Source organism: Pongo abelii, chromosome 20 (genome assembly GCF_028885655.2).
Source record: "Pongo abelii isolate AG06213 chromosome 20, NHGRI_mPonAbe1-v2.0_pri, whole genome shotgun sequence".
NCBI classification, from domain to species: domain Eukaryota; kingdom Metazoa; phylum Chordata; class Mammalia; order Primates; family Hominidae; genus Pongo; species Pongo abelii.
The window spans coordinates 12043062-12064615 of NC_072005.2; the positions used below are offsets into that span (position 1 = coordinate 12043062).

At 43.4% G+C, this 21554-nt stretch overlaps 1 protein-coding gene across 11 annotated transcripts in view; it reads right to left on the reverse strand.

The window, feature by feature from the left end:
- ZNF433 (zinc finger protein 433) overlaps positions 1-21554 on the reverse strand; it is a 45409-nt gene that overhangs the window by 10904 nt on the left and 12951 nt on the right. For 3 of the 11 annotated variants that reach the window (XM_054539778.2, XM_054539779.1, XM_054539782.2), the window contains exons 2-4: positions 11472-11598; positions 11196-11256; positions 8132-9876 (exon numbers count right to left, since the gene is read on the reverse strand). In XM_054539778.2, coding sequence (XP_054395753.2) covers positions 8132-9876; positions 11196-11256; positions 11472-11598 — 1933 coding nt within the window. Of the gene's footprint in view, positions 1-3971; positions 9877-11195; positions 11257-11471; positions 11608-16135; positions 16287-17918; positions 21060-21554 lie in introns of those variants that run through there. The other 8 variants (XM_063719971.1, XM_063719972.1, XM_054539784.2 and 5 more) reach the window with 7 other exon arrangements.

Genomic DNA, 21554 nt, shown 5'->3' on the forward strand with positions numbered 1-21554 from the left:
ACATTTTTCTGCATATGAATTCAGAGGACTTTGTTATGACAGGTGCTGTAGACACACACTACAGACAGACATTAGGGACAGCCCAGGCAGCGTGCTTTTCTTTCTGGATTCACTGAAAAGACATTTCCTGTTCTGCTGTTGGTATTGCTTAGTTCAGTTTTAGCATCCGAATTGCTTTATGGAAGAAAGTGGGTGTACACCAAGTGATAACCAAGTCATGGAATAAATGTCTGGAGTCCACAGCATCATGGGAACTTTTTAGGAATAGAGTCTAGGCCCCCAGTGCTGTCAGTCTCACCCATCCTTCTTTACACGTGTGAGATGTTTTAGGACTCAGTGGTCTTTGAGGATGTAGATGTGAGCTTCACCCAGGAGGAGTAGGCTTTGCTGGATCCTTCCCAGAAGAATCTCTACAGAGATGTGATGCAGGAAACCTTCGGGAACCTGTCCTCTCTAGGTGAGGGTGACAATATTACTTACTTCCTTCAGCGAATTAGAGAACATGTTTTTTTGTTTTTTGTTTGTTTGTTTTTTTGTTCTTGAGATGGAGTCTCGCTCTGTCGCCCAGGCTGGAGTCCAGTGGCGCCATCTTGGCTCACTGCAAGCTCCGCCTCCTGGGTTCAAGCCATTCTCCTGCCTTAGCCTCCCGAGTAGCTGGGACTACAGGCACCCGCCACCGCGCCTAGCTAATTTTTGTATTTTTAGTAGAGACAGGGTTTCACTGTGTTAGCCAGGATGGTCTCAATCTCCTGACCTCGTGATCCACCCGCCTCAGCTTCCCAAAGTGCTGGGATTACAGGCGTGAGCCACCGCACCCAGCAGAGAACATGTTTTTAGCTCATTAATGCTGTTCCGTGATTTGGAATATGGACAAGGAATATGTCAGTGAATAAATGAGGCATGGATGCAGTGTACCATGAACATAGAATATTATTTTTATTATAGCTTTATACTAATTAAGACTATTTTCCTGATTCTGTATTTTAGGAAATAAATGGAAAGACCAGAATATTGAAGATCACTACAGAACTCTAAGGTAATTTACACTTACAAAACAAAGCAATGTCTTTCTAGAAAATCTTAGAATGTGAGACTATGTTTCAAAAAAAAAAGGCTGGGTGCGGTGGCTCATAGCGCATTTTGGGAGGCTGAGGCGGGCGGATCACAAGTTCAGGAGATCGAGACCATCCTGACTAACACGGTGAAACCCCGTCTCTACTAAAAATTAGCTGGGCATGGTGGCACACACCTGTAGTCTCAGCTACTTGGGAGGCTGAGGCAGGAGAATCGCTTGAACCCAGGAGGCAGTGGTGGCAGTGAGCCGAGATCTCACCATCGCACTCCAGCCTGGGCGACAGAGTGAGACTCCGTCTCAAAAAAAAAAAAAAAAAAGAAAAGCAAATGAAGGAAATAAGCCCAGCATCAAATTTGTTTATTTATAATAATAATTATTTTTTCTTTCTGAGACAGAGTTTCACTGTTGCCCAGGCTGGAGTGCAGTGGCACGATCTCGGCTCACTGCAACCTCTGCTTCCCAGATTAAAGCAATTCTTGTGCCTCAGCCTCCTGAGTGGCTGGGATTACAGGAGTGCGCTACTACCCCTGGCTAATTTTTGTATTTTTAGTAGAGACAGGGTTTCATCACCTTGTCTTAAACTCCTGGCCTGGCCTCTCAAAAGTGCTGGGATTACAGGCATTAGCCGCCGCGCCTGGCCACTTTTTCTTTTTCTTTCTTTTTTTTTTTTTTTTTTTTTTTGAGACAGTCTTGCTCTGTCACTCAGGCAGGAGTGTGGTGGCGCAATCTTGATCTCCTGACCTTGTTGATCCGCCTGCCTTGGCCTCCCAAAGTGCCGGATTACAGGTGTGAGCCATCGTGCCTCGCTGCCACATTTATTTACTCTTAAAACATTTTATCTAAAATCCTGTATTTCAGTGTGACATAAACTGGGCACAGTGGGTCACACCTGTAATCCAACTATTTGGAGGTGGAGGTGGAAGGATTGCTAGAGGCCTGGAGTTTGAGAACAGCCTGGGCAAAACAGCAAGACTTCATAACAACAAAGAACTAGCTAGACATTGTGGCATGTACCTGTAGTTCTAGCTGCTCAGGAGGCTGAGTCAGAATCACTTCAGTCTAGGAGTTTGAGGCTGCAGTAAACCACAATGATGACACTATACTCCAGCCTGGGCAACAGGATGACCCCCATTCAAGAAAAATGATAGAGGTTTAGTATTTGTAAAGTACTCTATGGGAAAATAGTATTAAGAATTTCCAGGCCAGGCACAGTGGCTCATGCATGTAATCCCAGCACTTTGGGAGGTCAAGGTGGGTGGATCACGAGGTCAGGAGTTCGAGACCAGCCTGGCCAGTATGGTAAAACCCCATCTCTACTAAAAATGTAAAAATTAGCTGGGCATGGTGGTACTCACCTGTAGTCCCAGCTACTTGGGAGGCTGAGGCACAAGAATCGCTTGAACCCAGGAGACGGAGGTTGCAGTGAGCCGTGCGTGCCACTGCACTCCAGCCTGGTCAACAGAGCGAGACTTTGTATTAAAAAAAAAAAAAAAAAAAAAATTTCCGTATAGGGTCAGGCATGGTGGCTCACGCCTGTAATCCCAGCACTTTGGGAGGCAGAGGCAGGTGGATCACTTGAACCTGGGAGGCGTCCTGGAGGTCAGGAGTTCGAGACCAGCTTGGCCAACATGGTGAAACCCTGTCTCTGCTAAAAATACAAAAATTAGCCGTGCATTGTGGCACATGCCTGTAATCCCAGCTACTCTGGAGGCTAAGGCAGGAGAATCGCTTGAACCTGGGAGGCAGAGGTTGCAGTGAGCCGAGATCACGCCACTGTTTCTTGCTTTAAAAGAACAGTAAAGACAAGAGTGTTGGACCAGTATTGCAGTTCTGTAGTATCATTTCTTATAAAAAACAAAACAACAATAATTTATCAAAATTGGCATATAAAGACTGACAACATTCTAATAAAGGCACAGATTTCTTTTTAATACTTGTTTCAGGCTCTTTAATCTCTTTATAAGTTTACTAATCTATTTTCTTCAAACTTCTGCATTAGTTCTTTAAAATCACAGCAGTTAGCAAGCTGACTTTTTTAATGTGCTCAATACAAATACTTGTGAACTTTTAATATGTTGAGTGCTTTCATTGTGATAACTGGATCTCCATTTGATAGTCTCATTTGTATAACTCATTTGCAGTCTTAAAATTTTTAGTGCCAGTCCCTGAACATATCATTGAAAGTTAATTTTCTTTGCATTTTAAAATATCTGGATTATGAAGAAAAAGTGATGAAAATAAAACTGAATTACCTTAAAAAAAAGACCAGACGTGGTGGTGGCTCACACTTGTAATCCCAGCACCTTGGGAGATCGAGGCGGGCAGATCACCTGAGGTCAGGAGTTCGAGACCAGCCTGACCAACATGGTGAAATCCTGTCTCTACTGAAAATACAAAAGTAGTCAGGCATGGTAGCGCACACCTGTAATCCCAGCTACTTGGGAGTCTGAGGCAGGAGAATCGCTTGACCCTGGGAGGTGGAGGTTCCAGTGAGCCAAGATCATGCCACTGCACTGTAGCCTGGGCAACGAGAGTGAAACTCTGTCTCAAAAAAAAAAAAAAAAAAGAATGTCACTTTCTGACAGGCCCAGGAGCCCCAAGTTATCTTGGGACCTTGACAGGAGGAAAATTCACTCAACTCATATGGATATTTGCAGTATAGATAAGTCTGTGGCTGGGCTTCAAGGCTTTAAAAAGTATAATCAGATTCCTTAGCGAACAAAGTTTCAACAAAGCCAATTTTTAAAAAGAATTTAGTCTCAGAACTAGGAAATTGACTAAAAAGATATGGGAGAAGATATTTAAATTTGCCCTTTTCTGTCTATCCCAATCTAACAACTTCTGACCCAAATCTCTCGCTGCTAATGACCCCATGTCTGATTGGTTCTCAAAGCTGTTTTTGTTTTTTTTTTTTTAGATTGAGTTTTGCTCTTGTTGCCCAGGCTGGACTGGAGTCCAGTGGTGGGGTCTCGGCTCACTGCAACCTCCGCTTCCTGGGTTCAAGCGATTCTCCTGCCTCAGCTTCCTGAGTAGCTCCAATTACAGGCACCTGCCACCACACCCAGCTAATTTTTTGTATTTTTAGTAGAGACGGGGTTTTATGATGTTGGCTAGGCTGGTCTCGAACTCCTGACCTCAGGTGATCCACCCACCTTGGTCTCCCAAATTGCTGGGATTACAGGCATGAGCCACCATGCCTGGCCGGTTCTCAGGGCTTTTTACCTATATCCCTCAGAGCTTAAGATCAATTCTACAAAGGCTTCTGAAGCTAAGACTTTCACTCTTTATCCTGGGACTCATTATTTACCTTATAGTTCACTGTTCTGTGCTAAAACTATAGTATGCTGTATGCATAAATATTAATACTGTACTAAAACTATAGATGAGAATACTAATGCCTTTGTCATGCAAGCCTTCGAACCCCAACCCAGCCTATGTGAGCATGCTCAGATGGCTGCAAAGTGGTTCCACTCCTCACACTTTGGGGTAAGCACCTACCCCCACTACATCCCCTGTCAACAGGAAGAAGTTAAAGTGGTCTTCATCCTTTTTCCATCCTTATAGCCCACACCTTAAGAATAAGGTGTTATGAAACCCAAAGGGAGATTGAAACTACCTTTACAAAAGTTATAAATATGACAGTTAGTACAGTGAAAAGAGATCCGACCTGACTCCACCTTACTTTTTTTTTTTTGAGACGGAGTCTTACTCTGTCGCCAGGGCTGGAGTGCAGTGGTATGATCTCAGCTTACTGCAACCTCCACCTCCCAAGTTCAAGAGATTCTCCTGCCTCAGCCTCCCGAGTAGCTGAGATTACAGGCACCCGCCACTATGCCCAGCTAATTTTTTGTATTTTTAGTAGAGGCAGGGTTTCACCATGTTGGCCAGGCTGGTCTCGAACTCCTGACCTCGTGATTCGCCCGCCTCAGCCTCCCAAAGTGCTGGGATTACAGGCATGAGCCACCGAACCCAGCCGGCTCCATCTTGCTTCTAACCTCCAAGCTGTCCTTGTTCATTCCTGGGCATAGGCCAAACTAACCTTGGGAGGGAATTTAGCTTATAGTTTAACTCTGAAACGAAATTGAAAATAGCCCTTCTCCCTCTGCCCCCCAAAAAATTTTGCTCTTGCACTGTTGGCATATTTCTGAATGCTATCAGGTCCCAGTGTAATCCCAGTACTTTGTGAGACCTAGCCAGAAAGATCGCGTTAGCTCAGGAGTTCCAAACCAGTTTAGGCAACATAGGGAGTCCTCATCTCTACAAAAAAAAAAAAAAATTAAAATTAGCCAGGAGTGGTGGTGAATACCTGTAGTCCCAGCTACTGGGGAGGTTGAGGTGAGAGGATCGCTTGAGCCCAGGGGTTGGAGGCTACAGTGAGCCATGATGGCACCACTGTACTCCAGCCTGGGCAACAGAGTGAGATCTTTTCTCAAACACACAACAAACAAAGCATACCATTTTTTTTATTTTATCTTTTATTTTTTTTGAGACAGAGTTTCACTCTTTTTGCCCAGGCTGGAATGCAATGGCGCGATCTTGGCTCGCTGCAACCTCCACCTCCTGGGTTCAAGTGATTCTCCTGCCTCAGCCGCCTGAGTAGCTGGGATTACACGTGCACGCCACCACACCTGGCTAATCTGGTATTTTTAGTAGAGACGGCGTTTCACCATGTTGGCCAGGCTGGTCTCAAACTTCTGACCTCAGGTGATCCACCTGCCTCAGCCTCCCCAAGCACTGGGATTACAGGCATGATCCACCATGCCTTCGGGGAGGCCAGGATTTGAACCTTTATCTTCCTGGTCCTTCTTGCCTGGGGCTCTGCAATAAAAGCCTTTCTTTCTAGCCCATCAAACCTCAGTGTAAATATCCAGTTTTCCTGGGTAACATGAGTGGACCTCAGTTCTGTAGTTCTGTTCTACATTCTTTTTTTTTTTTTTTTTTTTTTTTTTGAGCAAGACGCTCAGTCACCCAGGCTGGAGTGAAATGACGCAATCATAGCTCACTGCAACCTCCACCTCCTGGGTTCAAGGAATTCTTGTGCCTCATCCTCCTGAGTAGCTGAGGCTACAGGTGTCCGCCACTATGCCCAGCTAATTTTTTTTTGTATTTTTAATAGAGATGGGGTTTCACCATGTTGCCCAGGCTGCCTCCTGAGCTCAGGCAATCCACCCAGGTTGGCCTCTCAGTGTGCTAAGATTATAGGCATGAGCCACCGCACCTGACCCACATTTCTTTATAATAGTGAATTTCTTTATAACTGTGAATTCCAGTATGCTTTGGGGAAAAGGGTCTTTTTTTTTTTTTTTTTTTTTTTTTTTTTTTTTTTTTTTTGAGATGGAGTCTTGCTCTGTCGCCCGGGTTGGAGTGCAGTTGTGTGATCTTGGCTCACTGCAAGCTCCGCCTCCCGGGTTCACGCCATTCTCCTGCCTCAGCCTCCCGAATAGCTGGGACTACAGGTGCCCGCCACCATGCCTGGCTAATTTTTTTGTATTTTTTTAGTAGAGACGGGGTTTCACCATGTTAGCCAGCATGGTCTTGATCTCCTGACCTCGTGATCCGCCTGTCTCGGCCTCCCAAAGTGTTGGGATTACAGGTGTGAGCCACTGTGCCCACCCCAGAAAAGGGTCTTAAAATGTATCTTCCCTTGCTGCAGAAGCTATTTTGAAGTGCCATATTTTTCATTAAGCATTAAGTAGAGAACATCAGGATAATTAGTAGGATCATCAATATTACATGAAACATTAGATTGCTGAATGAATTGCATAATTTAACTAGAAACACTTTATTCTCAAGTAGAAAAGTTGTTTGCTTTGGAGAATTTAATCATCTGTTATTTGTTCATAAATATTCCCCCGAAGGGCTCTGACCTCTCCCTCCAGTGTGAGCCTAATTCCTAAAACTGAATAATTATTTGCTGCTGCCTGTTTCACAAACACACATGGATGGGTCAGATGTGTCTCCTTTTCCTCAACCTTATATGAAGGAAGGAGCATCTGAGCACAGCACAGAAATGATCCAAACCAAACTACTGTGAAGTGTAAAGAGAGCAGCATGGCTTTTCCAAACAGGACAGCATCACAGACCCTCCCAAGGGTACAAGGAGAGCAGTTAGAACAGAAGGAAAGGTGACCTGAAGACTGTTAGGACTGGTGAAAATGATTCATTGAAAATCTAAGGAAGAACTCTTGTCTTTGGAGTCCTGTGCCCATTTCTCTGGCGTGTGTGTTTTCCTGAAGGGCCATTCCCAGCTTTTCACTTGAATAAACTCATCACAACTCAGTCCTACGTTTTTGCATGATGTGAGGTTGATGGGACACACACCCAATACCCATGGACTGTATGCTCCCTGCCACTGCCTTCCTCTTCCCTCCTGGTCTGCACAGATGTCCAGGATCCAGCCCTTCACTCTGAATCCTCCTAACTCCCTGACTGGACCCAGTCATTCTGGATCCCTCAGCAGACCCATACAACTTAGAAACTCTCTCCCCTGTCCCCCAAACCTGGCTTGACTCTCATGCCCTCCCCCAGGCACCTTTACCCTCAGCTTGAACTGGCCTCAGCCATGATTTGAACTTCACCCTGTGCTCCTTCATGCTCCACACCTACCTCCCTCAGGTGCCATCGCCCCCAGCAGTCCTGGACCTAAGGACATCACCATGTCTCTGGCATTGCATCCTGGGAGCCCTCACCTTTTCCTACCTCTCCCTCACCTTTAAAGTCACGGCTGCTGTGAGACCCGGACCACCATTTTGTTCCAGTAGCCCCCTGCCCAGCCATTCTCCCTCGGTGACTTTGCCCTGCCCAGCAGATGCCATTGTATCCCAGCCACGGATTTCTCAACTGCCAGCACCACCAACTGCAACTCTTTTTACTTATGTATTTAATTTTTAGAATAGAGTCTCACCATGTTGCCCAGGCTGGTCTTGAACTCCTGGGCTTAAGCAGTCCTCCCACCTCAGCCTCCTAAAGCCTGGGGTTATGGGGTGTCTATGCAGTGAGCCCTTCCATGCACTTGAAGTTGTGAAGAACATCTAAAGACTTTACCACATTGCTTACATTTATAGGGTTTCTCTCCAGTGTGAGTCCTTCCATGCCTTCGAAGGTTTGAGGGACATCCAAAAGCTTTCCCACATTGCTTACATTTATACGGTTTCTCTCCAGTGTGAGTCCTTCCATGCATTTGAAGTCGCGAGGCACATCCAAAAGACTTCCCACACTGCTTACATTCATAGGGTTTCTCTCCAGTATGTGTCCTTCCATGCATTTGAAGGTGCGAGGCAGATCCAAAGGCTTTCCCACACTGTTTACATTCATAAGGTTTCTCTCCAGTGTGAGTCCTTCCATGAATTTGAAGCTGTGAGGCAGATCTGAAGGCTTTTCCACATTGCTTGCATTCATAGGGTTTCTCTCCAGTGTGAGTCCTTCCATGATATCGAAAGGAACTTGAACAGTTGAAGGATCTGCCACACTGCTTGCATTCATAGGTTTTCCCTCCAGTGTGAGTCCTTTCATGTCTATGAAATAAACTGGGCAAACTGAATGCTTTCCCATAACCCTTACATTCATATGGCTTCTCTTCTCTGTGCATCCTTTCATGTATTTGAAAGAAAGAGAAATTACTAAATGGTTTTCCACATTCCTTACATGCATAGGGTTTCTCTCCCGTGTGAGTCCTACCATGCGTTTGAAGGAGTGAGGCAGATCTGAAGGCTTTCCCACATTGCTTACACTCATAAGGTTTCTCTCCAGTGTGAGTTCTTTCATGATATCGGAAGGAACTGGAAGAATTAAAGGCTTTACCACATTGGTTGCATTTATAGGGTTTCTCTCCAGTGTGAGTTTTTTCATGTGTTTGAAGTGAACTGGGAGAATAAAAGGCTTTCCCACATATCTTACATTTATAAGATATCTCTCCAGTGTGCATTCCCAGGTGGTTTTGAAAGCTGGTAAGATAAGATAATACTTTCCCACAATGTTTACATTCATAGAGTTTTTTCCTAGAGTGGGTTCTTTCATGTCTACGAACAGAACTGGGACACTTGAATGCTTTTCCACATTCCTTACATTCATATGGCTTCTCCCCCGTGTGAGTTCTTTCATGTATTTGAAAGGAATGGGAAGAGCTGAAGGCTTTCCCACACTGTTTACATTCATATGGCTTCTCCCCAGTGTGAGTTCTTTTATGAGCATGAAGGCATGTGGAACTATGGAATGCTTTCCCACACTCATTACATTTATAAGGCTTCTCCCCAGTGTGAGTTCTTTCATGTATTCGAAGGCTACTAGAATGACTAAACGCTTTACCACACTGTTTACATTCATATGGTTTCTCTCCAGTGTGAGTTCGTTTGTGGATAAGATACAAACTGAGAAACATCAAGGCTTTCCCACAAAATTTACACTTATAAGGTCCATCTCCACTGTGCATTATCCTGTGTCTTTGAAGGCTTGAATGGGAAACAAATGTTTTTCCGCATTCCTCACAAACATAGAGTTTCCTTCCACTATGAGCCCTTTCATGTGTCTGAACAGAGGAGAGACAGTTGAAAGGTTTTTTACAGTATTTACATTTATGTGGTTTCTGTCCATATTCTTGATATTCATATGCCTTGTGTCCAGTGTCATCTTTGATGTGCCTATTAAGAGATGAATGAGCACTGCCTACTTCTCCATACACACTGCTTTCACATGATTTTACTCTAGTAGTTGTTTTCTTCTTCAGCATGTCATCTGGAACCTGGGTCAAAATTTCTCCATGCTGATGACCTTCTTTACTTTCAAAGAGTCTCTCTCCCACAATTCTGTGAACAATGAGAAGTACATTATAATGAGTTTGCTTATCAGTGATTTTATATTCATTCACAAGTATTGCACTTGCATTTTTTCTTTTTTTTGAGATGGAGTCTCACTCTCTTGCCCAGGCTGGAGTGTAGTGATGCGATCTTGGCTCACTGCAACTTCCACCTCCTGAGTTCAAGCAATTTTCCTGCCTCAGCCTCATAAGTAGTTTGGACTACAGGTGCATACCACCACACCCAGCTAATTTTTTGTATTTTAGTAGACGGGATTTTCACCATGTTGCCCAGCATGGTCTTGAACTCGTGAGCTCAGGTGATCCACCCACCTCAGCCTCCCAAAGTGCTGCGATTAAAATTAATTTTTGTATTTTTAGTAAAGACGGGGTTTCACCATGTTGTCCAGACTGGTCTCGAACTCCTGACCTCAGGTGATCCACCTGCCTCGGCTTCCCAAAATGCTGGGATTACAGGTGTGAGCCACCGTGCCTGGCCTGTACTTCCATTTTTAACATCACCCAGCAAACTGTAGGCTTTCTGCCCTGTCTGAATTGTTTGAATATGAACGGACCACAGGCTCTACAAGATGGCCCAGCCATATCTATTATCAAAAAAGATGATAGAAGGCTTCTGAATGCTGTTTTTTGTTTTGTTTTGTTTTGTTTTGTTTTGCTTTTTTGAGATGGAAACTCACTCTGTTGCCCAGGCTGGAATGCAGTGGGGCAAACTCGGCTACTGCAACCTCCACCTCCTGGGTTCAAGCGATTCTCCTGCCTCAGCCTCCCAGGTAGCTGGGATAACAGGTGTCCATCAGGATGCCTGGCTAATTTTTATATTTTTAGTAGAGATGGGGTTTCACTATGTTGGCCAGGCTGCTTTTGAACTCCTGACCTCAAGTGACCCACCCTCGGCCTTCCAAAGTGCTGGGATTACAGGCGTGAGCCACCGCGCCTGGCCTCTGAATACTATTTTAAAGTAAACTATTTTACAAATACTAAATATCTGTCTTTTTAAATTTGTTTTTGGGTCAGGGTCTCACACTCCTGCCCAGGCTGGAGTGCAGTGATGCCATCATGGCTTAGTATGGCCTCAAACTCCTGGGCTCAAGTGATCCTCCAGCCTGAACCTCCCAAAGGGCTGAAATATAGGCCTGAGCCATTGTGTCAAGCCTACATCACACTTCAATATGTGTTTAGAGAAAATTTTCTAAGAATAAATAGATTGAAAATTGTGCTTATTTCGTTTCCTTTTTTTTTTTTTTTAAACATTTTCTCCCATTCTAAGATTTTCTAGAGACATGTCTTTGTCTTGTGAGTGCCAGTTACCTTAGGTTTCTCCTTAGATTTTCATACTCTACATATATGTTCTGGGCTTTCCATTTTTTCCCTACAACACACAACAAGGAAAATAATCTCAAATTAGTATAAAATTATTTTAAAAATACATGATTCTATGTTCATGGTACACTGCAAGCATGCTTCCTTTATTTATCAAATATTCCCTGTCCACACTGTAAATACATAAGCTAAAAATACTTGTTCTCAGAAAAAAAAAATACTTGTTCTCTCATTTACTGAAGGAAGTAATATTGTCACCCTTACCTATAGAGGCCAGGTTCCTGAAGGTTTCTTGCATCACATCTCTATAGAGATTTTTCTGGGAAGGATCCAGCAAAGCCCACTCCTCTTGGGTGAAGGTCACAGCCACATCCTCAAAGGCCACTGAATCCTGAAATATCTCACATGTATAGAGGAGGATGGATAAGACTAACAGCACTGGGAGCCTATACTCTATTCCCAAGAAGTTCCCATCATGCCGTGGACTCAAAACAATTATTCCGTGACCATCAGACCTCATACTCTCTGTCTACACTCAGTTTCTTCCATAAAGTAATTCTGAGGCTACAATTGAACCATGTGGTAAAGCAACAGGAGAATAGAAAAATGTGTATTTTTGGTAAATCCAGAAAGGTGTGCTGCCTGGGCTGCCCCTAATGTTTGTTTGTAAAGTGGGAGTACAGCACCTGCCATAACAAAGTCTTCCAAATTCCTGTGCAGAAAAAGTTAACATTAGCAGTCCTGAGGCTGCATATCCTTGAAAAAAATGCCTATCGACAAAGTTTAACCTTTGATGTTATCTAGAAAGTGAATTTTGTTCTGAGTACTGCAGCAAAAACAAAAACCAAAAAACTGGATTTTACAAGAGGTCTTATCAATCTAAATGATGAGTCATAAATAACTAAAACAAAAACTCATGAGCTCATGCCACTGCACTCCATCCTGGGCAACAGATTGAGACTCGGTCTCAAAATAATAAAATAAAATTAGCCAGGTGTGGTGGTGCGTGCCTGTAATCCGGGAGGCTGAGGCAGGAGAATTGCGGGAATCCGAGAGGCAGAGGCTGCAGTGAGCCAAGATCACACCACCACACTCCAGCCTGAGTGACAGAGCAAGACTCCATCTTAAAAAAAAAAAAAAAGAAAAAAAATTTCCAGGCACCTAGTCTCAACAAAAAGGCAAATATTTATCAAACTTTTAAAAACTTTTGTGGCCAGGCATGGTGGCTCATGCCTGTAACCCCACCACTTTGGAAGGCTGAGGCAGGTGGATCACCTGAGGCCAGGAGTTGGTGACCAGCCTGGCCAACATGGTGAAACACCGTCTCTACTAAAAATACAAAAATTAGCCGGGTGTGGTGGTGCGCACCTGTAATTCCGCTACTTGGGAGGCTGGGGCAGGAGAATCACTTGAACCCAGAAGTGGGAGGTTGCAGTGAGCTGAGATCATGCCACTGCACTCCAGTTTGGGCAACAGCACAACTCCATCTCAAAAAAACCACTTTTGTGCATGAAATGACACCATCAACAGAGGGAAAAGGGACTCCTTGTGCTCTGTTTAAAGGATAATAAATGGCTCAGCTTCTATGGAAACAGTACAGTAGTGCCTAAAAAAATAAAATTATTTTCCAGCATCCCACTTTTGGGTCTAGTTATATTAAATTCGAAAAAATTGAAAACTGAACCTTGAAGACATATTTGAAAACCATTTTTCACAAAATCAAAAAGCTGGATCAATCCACATGTCCATTGATGGCTGCATGCATAATGAAAATATGCTAGGCATATATATACATTGAAATATTAATCTTATCCTGTCTCATGATACAACAATCACAAAACTTCAGGATGCTATGGTAATTGCAAAAAGCTAGTCACAAAAAGAAAATTACAGTATAATTCACCTTAGATGAGTTATGTAGTGTTGTGCAACTATTCACTTAAAACTGCTTAAGCTGGTAAAATTGAAGATTATTATTTTACAATAATTAAAAATAATCACAGTACCAAGTAAAAAAAAAAAACTAATTGATATTGATTAAAAGATGGGCATAGGCCAGGTATGATGGCTCACACCTGTAATCTTAGCACTTTGGGAGTCCGAGGTGGGCGGATGACTTGAGGTCAGGGGCTCAAGACCAGCCTGGCCAAAATGGTGAAACCCCATCTCTACTAAAAATACAAAAATTAGCCGGGCATGATGGCACATTCCTGTAATCCCAGCTACTCAAGAGGCTGAGGCAGGAGAATCGCTTGAATCTGGGCAGCAGAGACTACAGTGAGCCGAGATTGTGCCACTGCGCTCCAGCCAGGGCAAGACAGCAAGACTCTGTCTCAAAAAAATTAAAAAAAGAGGAAAAGTATTTGAATGACATTTCTGCAATACATAGAAATGACCAATAAGTATATGAAGTGGTGCTCAACATCAGGAGTCAACAGGCATAAGTATTTTACACAGTGTAGAGCACTTTCTCTCATGAAAAGTATTAATAAAATAAAATTTTAAATATAGCCATTTATTAAAGTAAAAAATAATAAATACTGCAGCTGTTTCAAGTGTATCATGAGAAACACATAATTGAAGACATCCTTTCAAGAGAGGAGTGAGTGTTTTGGAATGTAGCGAGGAAAGCAGAAATTTAGGGATTTATTGTCATTCCTAAGAAGAGGTGGCTGAGCGTGGTGGCTCACGCCTGTAATCCCAGCACTTTGGGAGGCAGAGGTGGCCAGATCACCTGAGGTCAGGAGTTCGAGACCAGACTGACTAACATGGTGAAACCCTGTCTCTACTAAAAACACAAAAATTAGCTGGGTGTAGTGATGGGTGCCTGTAATACCAGCTACTGGGGAGGCTGAGGCAGGAGAATCGCTTGAATTGGGGAGGTGGAGGTTGCTGTGAGCTGAGATTGAGCCATTGCACTCCAGCCTAGGCGACAGAGTGAGACTGTCTCAAAAACAAAACAAAACAAAACAAAAAAAAACCAGCACTAAGCTACAGGGGTCTTAAGGACTCCTGCTTTACTTTTTCTTTTTTTTTTTTTCTGTTTTTTTGAGACGGAGTAGTCTCACTCTGCCGCCCGGGCTGGAGAGCAGTAGCGCAATCTTGGCTCACTGCAACCTCTGCCTCTGGGTTCAAGCAATTCTCCTGCCTCAGCTTCCCAAGTAGCTGGGATTACAGGCACCCCCACTACACCCGGCTAATTTTTTTGTATTTTTAGTAGAGATGGGGGTTTCACCATGTTGGCCAAGCTGGTCTCAAACTCCTGACCTCATGATTCACCCACCTCAGCCTCCCAAAGTGCTGGGATTACAGCTGTGAGCCACTGCACCTGGCCAGGACTCCTTCTTTGACCAAATTTGAGCTCACAGCCCTCTTCTTGTCTAGGCTTTGGCCTTCTTCTGAAGAGCCCAGTTACAGCAAAAAGCCTTTTAAGGCAGTGCACAGAGAATCCCCCCCGACCAAAACTTAGTATTTCCAATCAAGTTCAATTTCCCTCACTCATGATAATCCAACAACTTTGTCTTCCCTAACTGCTGACACCTCACCAAGTTCCATCCTTTCCTTTCCCTTGCTTTGCCCTGTAATATAGGAGGGAGATTAAACTCAGGGAGACAGCCTATTACATGTCGTGAGAACTGTAATATAATATACAGAACTGTAATCTCACTCCATATTATAGTTCTCATGACACATATTACAATTGTGCTGAATAAAGCCTTCCTTGATATTTTAAACACATTTTCAATACAATCTCTCTAAGGGATAGGGACTTAAGCTGGAGACCCTGCTTCAGAAATCTAGAATGCATAGGGGGTAAGAGGCTCTCTCCCTGTGGGGAGACAGCTGAGAATACCTCCCACTCACAAAACCAAAACACCAGGTCAGATTTCTCTCCTGAAGACCACTCCCTGCTGTTACCCCACAAACTTAGTAAGATAGGGGACTGTGGGTGCACTATTTCCCCTACAGGGTACTAGGGTAGAGCTTACCTCCTGCAGTGATGATGCAGGATGCCTGGCGGTACTGGCTACCAATTCAACCATCACGCTGTGATAGAGACTTAGGTGTTGGGAACAGGGCCCCAAATATGGCTATAAACTGGCTCCAAAACTGGCCATAAACAAAATCTCTGCAGCACTGTGACATGTTTGTGATGGCCATGACACCCACACTGAAGATTGTTGGTTTACCAGAATGAGGGCAGGGATCACCTGGCCCACCCAGGGCAGAAAACCACTTAAACGTGTTCCTAAACCACAAACAATAGTGTGAGTGATCTGTGCCTTAAGGACATGTTCCTGCTGCAGATAACTAGCCAGAGTCTATCCCTTTGTTTCGGCCCATCCCTTTGTTTCCCGAAAGGAATACTTTTAGTTAATCTATAATCTACAGAAACAATGCTTATCACTGGCTTGCTGTCAGTAAATATGTGGGTAAATTTCTGTTCGTGGCTCTCAGCTCTGAAGGCTGTCAGCCCCCTGATTTGCCACTCCACACTCTATATTTCTCTGTGTGTATCTTTAATTCCTCTAGTGCCCCTGGGTTAGGGTCTCCACGACCGGGATGGTCTTGGCAAGTGGTGTACATATGTGGGGCTCGAATCTGGGTCGAAGTGTCACCGGAGTAACAGTTGGAGAACGTGGAACTAAGCTGGAGGACACCCGAGTACTCCAAAGCAATGCCCGTGGTGAGTAAGAAGGGGAGCTAGGAAGCATCAGGGTAACAATGGGACAAGTGTGGGCTCTGGTTCCTTCCATCTTGTAACCTTTTCACACTGATGATGAGGAGGAAGGAGAGTATAACGAAGTAACAGAAGAGATGACAGAGCAGGTTTGTTTGCCAACTAAAGCTAAAGCGGCAAAGGAGGAAGAGTCCATCCCTACCCTTCTGCACCCCCTCCTTATTTTGAAGAAAAAGAGTGACCTGACCTGCCAGATCTTTCTTTTCTGGAGGACACTGGGCGAAAAGTAGTTTCCCCAATGACTGTTCGAGCAGCACCTTGAGCAACGGCTCTCAGTTCTATTCAGGCGGGAATTCACCAAGCTAGACGAGAGGGTGATATAGAGGCTTGGCAGTTCCCTGTTAGGATACAACCCCCAGATCAACAGGAAAATATTATAGCTACATTTGAGCCTTTTCCTTTTAAATTTGGGAAACAGCATGAGGGGCCCGTCCCAGGCCCCCTTCCAAACCAAGGCATTTCCGGCTGAGGCCATTCCCTCACCCCTGTACAATATCTATCCCCCGCCACAGCCAGTAGTGCCACAGTAGATGTATGCTGCACAAAAGCTATGAGTCTTCTGCCTGGGGAACCCCCGCAAAAATTTCCAACAGGGGTCTGTGGACACTTGCTAGTGGGGACAATCGGATTACTTCTAGGTAGATCTAGTTTAAATTTAAAAGGAGTGCAAGTACATACAGGAGTCACTGATTCAGATTACAATGGGAAATTCAAATTGTTATAGCTACTTCTGTTCCCTGGAAATCACAACTCCTGATTGTGCCATATGTGGAAATGGGGAAAAGTGAAATTAAACGAACAGGAGGATTTGGAAGCACAAATAAACAAGGCAAAGCAGCTTACTGGGTGAATCAAAGTACTGATAAATGTGCTACCTGTGAAATAACTATTCAGGGAAAGAAATTTAAAGGATTGGTAGATACAGGAGCAGACATTTCAATCATTTCTCTACACCACTGGCTGTCCGCATGGCCAATTCAACCCACTCAATTTAACAGAGTTGGAGTTGGTAAAGCCCTGAAGTATATCAAAGTAGCTATATTTTACATTGTGAAGGGCCCGATGGACAACCTGGGACTATTCGATCAATTGTAACTTCTGTACCTATAAATTAATGGGGGAGAGATTTACTACAGCAATGGAGAGCACAAGTTCTAATTCCAGAGCAATTATATAGCCCTGAAAGTCAACATATGATGCATGAAATGGGGTATGTCCCTGGTATTGGACTAGGAAAAAATTTGCAGGGTTTGAAGGAACTGCTCCAAGCAGAAAGACAAAGTTCCCACCAAGGTTTAGGATATCATTTTTGATGGTGGCCATTGTTAAGCCTCCAGAAACTATACCTTTAAAATGGTTAACAGATAAGCCAATTTGGATAGAACAATGGCAGCTAAGTAAAGAAAAACTGGAGGCTTTAGAGGACTTAGTTACTGAACAATTAGAAAAAGGACACATAGCTCCAACATTTCCCCCTTGGAATTCTCCAGTTCTCATAATTAAGAAAAAATCAGATAAACAGAGAATGTTAACTGACTTAAGAGCCATTAATTCAGTTATATAACCTATGGGGACGTTACAGCCATATGCAACTGAATCTAGAATTATTGACTTTAAATTTTTTGAGCCTGCCTAAAGGCCAGATGCTATCAGCAGCTGAACAATATCTACAGAAACGAGCTGCAAAGACAGAAGCAGAACAACTGGTTTGGTGGAGAGAGCTGATAACGAAAAGTTGGGAAATAGGTGAAATAATAACTTGGGGTAGAGGTTATGCTTGTGTTTCTCCAGGACCAAATCAACAGCCAATCTGGGTGCCATTGAGACATCTAAAGCGTTACTATGAGCCGGATACCCAGGAAGAGGTTTTGGGAGGATCCCAAAGACTCCCTGGTTGCAGCCATGTCAAGACTGATGCTGAGGGGGACCCCAACTGTCACGAGCAACACCTGTTGAACACAGCCACCTACCTGGGGACAGATCAAGAAGCTGTCACAGATGGTGGAGAAAAACCTGAGAAAAGTGGGACAACCAGTCACAATGAGTAATTTAATGATAGCTATGATAGCAGTGATCACCATTGTCATGAGTATTCCTTCAACAAGGGCTGACACAGAGAACAATTACACTTATTGGGCATATTTATCAATCTTGGCTGGCAACAATGCCTGGATGTGATCACTCTATGACACAGTTACACGTGCTTTCTGGTCTCAGTATTTATCATAATAATCTGCTCCTATAATTAAGGCATACTGCCCTCAAAAACCTACTTATAAACAGGATTAGACCTAGTCAGAAAAAATGAACGTACTTCTTTGGGAAGATTGCATTGCAGAACAGGCAAGGTGCTATGCAATGATTCCTATGGAGTCATTATTGATTGGTCCCCTAAGGGGATGTTTAGCTTGAATTGCACCTCTCAGTCTGCCTGCCACGGCCACACTATGTTCAGCTGGTCTGAACAAAATGGTCAGATGGTAGAAATGATAAGTTATCTGGAAACATGGTGGTATAGTGGCACCTCAACCTCAAATGATATGGCCCACTGTAGGAGCTAAACATAAGGATTTGTGGAAACTATTAATGGCTCTTAATAAGATCAAAATTTGGGAAAGGATAAAAAAGCATCTAGAAGGACACTCTAGAAACTTGGATATTGCAAAATTAAAAGAACAAATATTTAAAGCATCCCAGGCACACCTGACCTTAATGCCAGGAACTGGAGTGCTTGGAGGAGCTGCAGATGGATTAGCAGCTATTAACCCATTAAAATAGATAAAAACACTTGGAAGCTCTGTGATTTCAATGATGATTGTGCTTTTAATCTGTGTTGTCTTTGTATAGTCTGCAGATGCGGATCCTGACTCCTGCAAGATGTAGCTCACCATGATAAAGCCACCTTTGCTTTTATTGTCTTGCAAAAACAAAAAGGGGGAACATGTTGGGGACAGGCTCCCAAATCTGGCCATAAACAAAATCTCTGCAGCACTGTGACATGTTCATAATGGCTATGATGCCCACACTGAAGGTTGTTGGTTTACTGGAATGAGGGCAAGGAACACCTGGCCCACCCAGGGCAGAAAACCGCTTAAAGGTGTTCCTAACCCACAAACAATAGCATGAGCGATCTGGGCCTTAAGGACATGTTCCTGCTGCAGATAACTAGCCAGAGCCCATCCCTTTGTTTCACGTAAGGAATATTTTTAGTTAATCTATAATCTACAGAAACAATGCGTATTACTGGCTTGCTGTCAATAAATGTGGGTAAATCTCTTTTCATGGCTTTCAGCTCCAAAGGCCATCAGCCCCCTGTTTTGCCACTCCACACTCTATTATTTCTCTGAGTGTGTGTTTAATTCCTCTAGCGCCACTGGGTTAGGGTCTCCATGACCAAGCCTGTATCAGGCTTCAGCTGATACAGATATATGTCAGGACCAGGTATAGAATTTGCATGTCTTTCTTCCATTTGGTGAATTCTCTTGCAATTTCTGTTTTTTAAGCCTATAGCAACCAGTATTCCCAGGAATTCTGAAAACCATTTACTAACCTGGCCTGAACCTGCTTAGCTGCTAAGATCAGATGCATTCAGAGTGGCATGACCATATACCCTTTTATCTTTTTTTGCTTTTTTTCAATTTTGTTTTTTTGAGACAGGGTCTCACGCTGTCACTCAGTCTGGAGTGCAGTGGCATGATCATATTTCACTGTGGCTTCAACCACCTGGGCTCAGGTTATCCTCCCACCACAGCCTCCCCAGTACGTAGGACTGAAGTACCACAGGAAGAACTGTGACCTAAGAAAAAAAAAAGTGGGACCCGTGTAGATTATCTGCTCAATGTTATGGTCAAATGACTACTGCTGTAAAAAACAAAATCCATTAATCAAGAAAGTGAACTACCATTCCATGGAAGGTTCGTTACTAAGTAAAAATAAAACATGATATAAAATATCACATATCAGATATCAACTGCATAAAAAACATGTAAAAATAAAATATACTGATAGGGATGCATACCCAGGTTGTGAAACTATGAAGAAAATAAGAAAACAATAATTATCATTCGCAATACTGGCTCCATCAATATTTTGGTTCACTATGAAATTGTTTTATGTGTTTTGACCATATGTAATATTTTTAGTTTCTAGAGTGGAAACTCTGTGCAGAAATAACTATCAGTGCACATGGAAATACCAGCAACAACCTGTTGAATATAATTTTTAAAAAGACAACATAGCCTATTAAAACAAATTTGTATTACAGTTAATTTTCTTTTTAAAAATGTTTTTATTATTTTTGTTTTGTTTAGGGACAGGTTCTTGCTCTGTCACCCACGCTATGATGCAGGGGCATGATGACAGCTCACTGTAGCCTTGACTTCCCAGGCTCAAGCTATCCCTACCTTCCTGAGTAGATGATAATACAGGCTCCTGCCACCACACACGGTGAATTTCTTAATTTTTGTAGAGACGGGGTCTCTTTATGTTGTCCAGGCTGGTCTCAAACTCCCCGGCTCAAGCCATTCTCCCACCTCGGCCTCCAAAAGCAATTAATTTTCTTGAAGTTCCAAAAACTCTCAGAAAGGATATAAAATGATTATTATGCAAAAAGTACCCATGGAAAGATATCAATGGAAAATGTAATAAATGTAAAGATGTCATATGTCCTTAAACACACACTGATTATCACTGTGATGTAATCTCTCTGAAATACATCTAGTATTTTATTATATTCCATGAAATGCATAAGCAGGTTTGTTTTTCCATTGAAATTAAGAAAAACTACTTCTAAACACTGAAATAGAAGACAATGACTAAGAATAGCCAGGATAAGCTGGGTGTGGTAGCTCACACCTATAATCCCAGCACTTTGGGAGGTGGAGGTGGGCGGATCACCTGAGGTCAGGAGTTCAAGACCAGCCTAGCCAACATGGTGAAACCCCTCTCTACTAAAAATACAAAAATTAGCCTGGCATGGTGGCATGTGCCTGTAGTTCCCAGCTACTGGGGAGGCTGAGGCAGGGAGAATTACTTGAATCTGGGAGGCGGAAGTTGCAGTGAGCTGAGATTGCACCACTGCACTCCAGCCTCGGTGACAGAGCAAGACTCTGTCTCCAAAAAAAAAAAAAAAAAAGAATAGCCACGATGTTGTATAAAATATGACTAAGGGATGTTATGACATAAATGTTTGCATTTTCCCACTCCAAATCATACAGTGACACCCTAACCTGTAATACGATGGAATTAAGATGGCATCTCTGAGAAGTCATTAGAATTAGATTAGAGCATGAGAGTAGATCCCTCGTGAATGGGATTAGTACTCTTATGAGACACAGGATAGCTTGTTTTCTCTTTCTCTCTGTCATGTGAAAAAATAAAAAAATAGCTGGCCGGGCACGGTGGCTCATGCATGTAATCCCAGCACTTTGGGAGCCTGAGGTGGGTGGATCACTTGAAGTCAGGAGTTCGAGACCAGCCTGGCCAAGATGGTGAAACCCTGTCTCTACTAAAAAATACAAAAAATTAGCCGGGCATGGTAGCAGGCACCTGTAATCCCAGCCACTCGGAAGGCTGAGGCAGGAAAATTGCTTGAACCCCAGAGGCAG